The sequence below is a fragment of the Podarcis cretensis genome (genome assembly GCF_951804945.1).
Source record: "Podarcis cretensis genome assembly, chromosome: 14".
In the NCBI taxonomy this organism is placed as follows: domain Eukaryota; kingdom Metazoa; phylum Chordata; class Lepidosauria; order Squamata; family Lacertidae; genus Podarcis; species Podarcis cretensis.
This window is the reverse complement of record NC_137183.1, coordinates 31,031,883-31,038,494: the sequence shown is the minus strand read 5'-3', so window position 1 is coordinate 31,038,494 and position 6,612 is coordinate 31,031,883. Positions and strand designations below refer to the sequence as shown.

At 48.0% G+C, this 6,612-nt stretch overlaps 1 protein-coding gene across 1 annotated transcript; it reads right to left on the bottom strand.

The window, feature by feature from the left end:
• Positions 1 to 473: 473 nt before the first annotated feature.
• On the bottom strand, positions 474 to 5,247 carry NDUFAB1 (NADH:ubiquinone oxidoreductase subunit AB1). Its single transcript, XM_079953613.1, has 5 exons — positions 5,029 to 5,247; positions 3,784 to 3,906; positions 3,216 to 3,303; positions 1,476 to 1,585; positions 474 to 648 (listed from the first exon to the last, which is right to left on the bottom strand). The coding sequence occupies exons 1-4, from the start codon at positions 5,212 to 5,214 to the stop codon at positions 1,494 to 1,496; spliced, it is 489 nt and encodes a 162-aa protein (XP_079809739.1). The 5' UTR covers positions 5,215 to 5,247; the 3' UTR covers positions 474 to 648; positions 1,476 to 1,493.
• Between the last annotated feature and the right edge of the window lie 1,365 nt (positions 5,248 to 6,612).

Below are 6,612 nucleotides of genomic sequence, written 5' to 3'. Positions count from 1 at the left end.
GCTCAATGAAGGGTGCGGTGTAGCCTGCCTGTTGCTGGCCCATAACTCCCACCATCCCTGCCCATTGGCCATCATGGCTGGGGCAGATAGGAGCGAAGGCTTCCTGGTGGGCCACAAAACCCCCACACCCCTGCTCCAAACACAACAGAAGAGTAAGTCCCAACAGGACAAAGCTCTTGAATTGGCAGGAACTGGCTACAGAACACATGGGGCTCCAGAGGGCCTTTGCAGAGCATCTAAGCCAGGGATGGGTGTGGAGACCTCTGGGCCAAAGGCTCACAGGACCCTCCCTGAGCCATAGTTTCACCCCTCACCAGCTCAGCTTAGCACATTCCTTGAGTTTTTCTGCCTGGCTGGAATGTGTCCTTGAACTCTGGACACAAAGTCTGGATGGAGGATAGAGAGGGGGGGGTGTAGAAATCAGACACACAATACACGCATGCTTGGAACCAGTGAAAATCAGAATAAAGGAGTCAGTATCAGTCTTTTTATTTTGGAGGCCAACATATATTACACAGCTTTAAATACAGCAGCCAACAGGACTATTCCTCTGAGTGTAATAGTGATTCAATACAGCACAGAGCTTCCATGACACGGTCCCCTCTTCCTGCTGACATCATCCTAGCCCTCAGGACAGAACAGAGTTGCCTGTGGATGGGAGAGGGAGACATGTATGGCTTAGAAACTCAAAAAGATCACTGAGAAGTAACACACAGTGAAATACTTCCTTATAAACTAGGGGGTTCCACTTCCTTTTGACATGCTTTTGACTGATCATAAAGGAAAGAGAGGTTGTTATAGAGCTAAAACTCAATCTCTCATTCTACCTCCACCCCTGGTCACCCTTTCAACTTCCAATGCCAGTTATTGCTGCCTCTCCACTCTGGAACAGCCTTCACTTACTCTTCTTTCAATTTGCCTTGCATTTTATTTTAGAATAAAGTGCTCCCTTTTCCTGAAAAGCTCTAGTCTAGGGGCACTCGGCTACCTAGGCATAATGGGACCTTTGCTGTGCTCCTCTGCATTTGGTAAAATGCGCTAGGCCAGCTTGTAGTAGCCTCAACTGTGACAACGTCACAGGGGGATGATGTTCCCTTAGCACCAGAGTAACTTCCCACAGCTGCGTGTTGCTTATTCCATGAACATGGAAAGGTGGATTACGGACACAGATAGAGGGCTGTGTCCTCAAGCAAGTGTAGGAGAGGCAGCAGGCTTCCAAGGCCTTCCCAAGCAAATCATGAATCAAAGAATCCACTCTCCCAAATAAGTTTTAATGGGGGCTGCTCCATGCTACCCAAGATTCTCTATCTAGCAGAGGCTGATGCCTTTGCATGAAGAGCATGAAGTCCTCCCCAAGACATCCATCTTCTGCTTCCCTTGCATCAGATGCCCTCTGAACGAGGAGAGCATCACTCCATGCAGGTTTTCTACCACAAGACCATTGCACACTCCTTCCAGCAGGAGTCTCTACTTACTCAGCTCAACACAAACAATTATTCGTACACGTCCTGCTTATCGGCAATGTAATCTACAATCTCTTGCGGACACATCAGCTTCTCTGCTTCCACATCAGGGATTTCAAATCCTGAAAAAGATTTGGCCTGTTTAGTCCAGAGGTGAAGGAATCTCAGTCAACAAGACAAGGGATCATGATGTAGTTTTTCAAAGGAGGGTCATAAGGGGTGCCATGTAGTGCAGGAAAGTTAACAGAATGATATATGTCCCCTGGGAGTCAGGGTGTAAACATACAAGAACAGCTCGTAAGCACATTATTGCTTATGAGATTCTCCCGGACACTCCTTTAAGTGCTACTAAAGAGTAATGGGTGGGAAAGGGAATTTAACAGAAGCAATTTATGCAACTACCAAAGAGCATCACTATAGTTTGGGTCCCCAAATCTTTAAGAATGTAGTATAAACAGCGACAACTGGGCAACACTGGCCTGTAAGTGCTCCAACTGGAAAACAGCCTCTACCAAAGGTGTCATGAACTTTGAAGAACCACAAACTCAGGATAAAAGGCAGAAACGTGCTAAGAGGAGGGCACGTTTGGCAAATCCTCATCGTGATCAACTCTCACCCGAAAACCTATGGCCCCACTGTGAAAGGATGTGCGGATCCAGAACTGGCCTCCACAGTCACCTATGCACACACCATATTCATGGAAAACAATTTTACACGGCTACAAGTGATCACAAAAAAGTAGAAGTTTGGGTAACGTACCAGGCCCCTTATATCAGTGAAAGGAGTTCAGCAAGCTGGGATGTGCTAAAATGCATGAGCTCCATCTTTTCCCAGTAGTCTTGTCAGAAATGCAACTGGAGATGGACCACAACCCAGTGGCAGAAACCTCCCTCCCTCTTCTTTTTCTAGATGAAGGTAGTCCCTGGTTCAGCTACTGGCATCTGTACTTAAAAGGATCAGGGAAGCAGCTGATGGGGATGTCTCTCTCTGCTGGAGGCTCTGGAGCGCTGCTGCCAGAGTAGATGATACTGGACTTGAAAGACAAATAATCTGACCTGGTATAAATTCCTACAAGTCCAAATCACATATCAGTATGCAAAGCAGTGCAAGATGGTTGAACCTAAGCAAGGAAGTGGTGCAATGATGGATATGCCATGAAGCACAGAATTGTGGGAAACACCAATAGAGAGAGAAACTAAGTGAGTGTAAATTTATAGTAAAAGTTTAAATATGAGAGGAAAGGGAAATGTGTGCAGATCTAAGGAGAATAAAAGGATTGTCACGTTAAAAGCCTAGTTGGGCAGTTTGTATAATGGTGTGAGTAGCCAACATGGTGTTCTCCAGATGTTGTTAAACGACAACTCACAGCAACCCCAGCCCAGTCAGGGATGATGAAAGTTAACAGCACAGCAACATCTGGAGAGCAGCATGTTGGCTATTCCTGCTAGAATGAACACCCAGACTGCTTTGCCAAAGGAATGCCACAGAGCTGATGTTCCCTGACACTGTGACAGAGACATCAAAGGGCACACCAGGTGGGCTGTTGCCAATGTTATGGACGACGAAAACATCTGCATTCAAGGCCTTACTAGCTCAGATACTCAGAGCAACTGCCCAGGAGTGTTACTTTGTTATGTATTAAAGTCCATTTATTTCTCAATTAAGTCTGAGCTCCACAGCAGGCACACTCTGACCTTGTGACATTCTAACAGGCACATCTTGTGATGTATTTGGACACATCAAACACATTACCAAATTCATCTTCCATTGCCATGATGATCTCCACTTGGTCCAAGCTGTCCAAGCCCAGGTCTTTCATGAAGTGGGAAGTTACTGAGAGCTGGAAGACAAAATAGAAAACCCCACATTGTGGTATAATAGACAATGTCCATAACCATCCAAATAATGTCAAAAGTAAGAAAATAGGGGCCAAAGACTCCAGGGAGATTTGGGTTTTACTACATAGAGGTATTCTCTCCACTCCGTCCAGAACATTGTTCTGACTTTGTTCCCATTACTGGACAATCTTAAAGTGAAATTGTCCCCCCTTTATTGTTCATTTCCTATTTCCTCTTGGTGTCTGTATGCTCACTTGTTTCATTAAGCCAGAGAGACAACTTTCTTCCTATCATCTGCTATGGCCATAACAGATGACCTGTTTGGGCTGGCACAAAGTTTTAGGAAGATAGGGAAGACACCTTTGTGGTTCATTCAAAGGTGCAGTTTGCTCCAGTGCAAAATGTATGTTAATCATACACATGAAGAATCCGGGACTCAAGAAAAAGAGGGTCAAAACAGAAGCTGCAACCCAGTTACTCACTTTTTCTGGATCTATCTTATCATACAGTTTCAGGACGTAAAGAACTCGATCTTTGATGTTATCCAGGGTCAAAGGAGGCATCTCAGAGTAATGACGACATAATTGAAGCAACGATCCAGAGACCTATAGGAGAAGCCAGAGATATGTTTTTCATGATTTGGGAATATCCTCAGCACCCTCACCTGAAATACTAACTCTTTACAGGTGACACCTAAAAAGAACTGGTCATTAAAGCTCCCCAGATATTCATAGATGGAGACACTGCAGTGTGCATGTCTGATTTTGAAACACAGCTCCTGAAAATCTGAGCCTGATAAATCATTCTCAAGTCCTAAAATTTATGGCAAACTAAATGTGCCTTCAAAAAAACAACTTGGGCTGAAAAGCAGAGTCTCAGAATATAATTCCTAGGGATCAGATGCCACAGGAAACTCCAAAAGCAAGGAGGGCAGTGAAAGGCGTTTTCTACTGGGCATTTGCTGCCTTGGTGTGCACACAAAATCTCCCATTTCATGGCGAAGCTCCTTGTGCTTGTGATGGAAGCCCGGCCTACAATCCAGGGCCTGTGTGGTTCAGTGCCCAGAGTGCTGGACTAGGACCAGGGATACCTCAAAGTTCAAAATCCTCAACGCAGCCACAGAGCTTACTGGGCAACATTGGGCTGGTCTCTCTCTCTCTGTTGAACCTTCCTCAAAGGGCTGCTGTGAGGATAAAAGGAGATGGAAGAACCATCCTTGCCACCGTGAGCTCCTTGGAGGGGAGGCGTAGCACATACATAGATTCATTTATTTATTTCATAAAAGTTACATACCGCTTGATTGTAAAAAAACAACGAAATGAGCTTTAAATCTCAAAGTGGTAACAAATGCAAGAATAAACGAAACTGGGACTACCCCACCAAGGAAGCAGCAGCAGCAGCAGAATCATCTCCCCATGGCAGAAGTAAAAAGGCCAAGAAAGGCCACGAGGGGGAGGCACCACCCTCATGCAGCGGGGAGTCGGTGCTGCTTCAGGTTTTGACCCCGTTCTTTGTTGCTATTCTTGATCCAGCTTTAGCTGTGTTAATTAATATCATTATTTTCGGCCATTTGTTGGTTGAAAGGCGGGGTAGGAAAACGATAAAACCCCGAATCTTGCGCGATCCGCTGGGCTGGGTTCCAGACCACCCCCCGAGTCGGGATCGCGGGCGGCCTGCAAAGCCGAACCCTGCGCTGCACCGGACGGGCTCCCGCCTGTGCTCTTCACCTGCGGCGTCAGCCTGGCGGGTCCCGGCGGCAGGAGGGGGGCCAAGAAAGCGAGGCGGGAGGCGGGCGGTAGCGGGAGGCTGAGACGTCCGAGCGGCGAGGAGGCGGCGGAGAAGAAGCTGCGGCTCCCGCTGCAGCACCGGCGGCGGAGGCAGGTGGAGGAGAGCAGGAGGACACGGGCCGCCATGATGACCCCGCGAATGCGCCTGCGCCGGCGCCCACAATGCCCCGCGCCAGCCAGCCCGCTCGCCCGCCGGGCTTCAAGGGTATTGAGGGGAGGCTCCCGGCATGCAGCGCGCCGTGTTTGCATATGCAAAGCAAGCCCCGCCCTCCCCTCAGGCTCATGTGGTGGCTCCTCCTCTTGCCCCGTCCCGTGACTCAAATGACAAGTAACGGACCTCAGTTAATTTCAATGGGTCTACTCCGAGTAAAACTGGAGTAGAATCGATAGCCCTGCAGGCTGCCTCATTGCCCTCTTCCCTCCTGCAGCCCTAAGGTTCACTGCCAGATAGCACCTCCTTTGCATGCAGAAGGTCCCAGATAGGGCTGTGGATATTCTTCTGGTGAACTACTGCCAACCCGGGCAGACAATATGGAGCTAAAACAAAATAAAAATTTTTCCCTTCCAGTAGCACCTTAAAGACCAACTAAGGGACGCAGGTGGCGCTGTGGGTTAAAGCCTCAGCGCCTAGGGCTTGCCGATCGAAAGGTCGGCGGTTCGAATCCCTGCGGCGGGGTGCGCTCCCGCTGCTCGGTCCCAGCGCCTGCCAACCTAGCAGTTCGAAAGCACCTCCGGGTGCAAGTAGATAAATAGGGACCGCTTACCAGCGGGAAGGTAAACGGCGTTTCCGTGTGCGGCTCTGGCTCGCCAGAGCAGCGATGTCACGCTGGCCACGTGACCCGGAAGTGTCTCCGGACAGCGCTGGCCCCTGGCCTCTTAAGTGAGATGGGCGCACAACCCCAGAGTCTGTCAAGACTGGCCCGTACGGGCAGGGGTACCTTTACCTTTACCTTAAGTTAGTTCTTGGTATGAGCTTTCGTGTGCATGCACACTTCTTCAGATACACTGAAACAGATGTCACCAGACCCTTCTATATAGTGAGAAGGTGGGGAGGGGTATTACTCAGAAGGGTGGTGGGATTGGGTGATTGGCAGATAACTGTGATGAGCCTGTTGACGACTCTTAACGACTGCAATAGGTCTTACAGGAAAAAGCAAGGGGTGAGAAGGTGAAAAATGGCTTTGTCATGTATAATGAGATAAGAATCCAATGTCTTTGTTCAGACCAGGTCTCTCTATGGTTTTAAGTTTGGTAATCAGTTGCAATTCAGCAGCTTCTCTTTCCAGTCTATTTCTGAAATTCCTTTGTAATAGAACAGCTACTTTGAGATCTTGTATAGAATGTCCCGGGAGATTGAAGTGTTCTCCTACTGGTTTCTCTGTCTTGTGATTCCTGATGTCAGATTTATGTCCGTTTATTCTTTGGCGTAAGGTTTGGCCAACACTTGCTTTCTTCTTCCCTCCCCATTCCCTTTTCCTTTTCTGTTGTGTCTATTACTTCTTCCTTTTCTATTGGTTCTATTAC

Bases quoted from the DNA above. Each gene is read 5' to 3' on its own strand.
- NDUFAB1 (XM_079953613.1), bottom strand. From the start codon at position 5,214: ATGGCGGCCCGTGTCCTCCTGCTCTCCTCCACCTGCCTCCGCCGCCGG. The intron at 3,907-5,028 runs GTGAAGAGCACA...CTTCTCCTATAG, and splicing joins CCGCCAGGCTGACGCCGCAG to GTCTCTGGATCGTTGCTTCA. The intron at 1,586-3,215 runs GTAATGTGTTTG...AATCTTTTTCAG, and splicing joins GGCAATGGAAGATGAATTTG to GATTTGAAATCCCTGATGTG.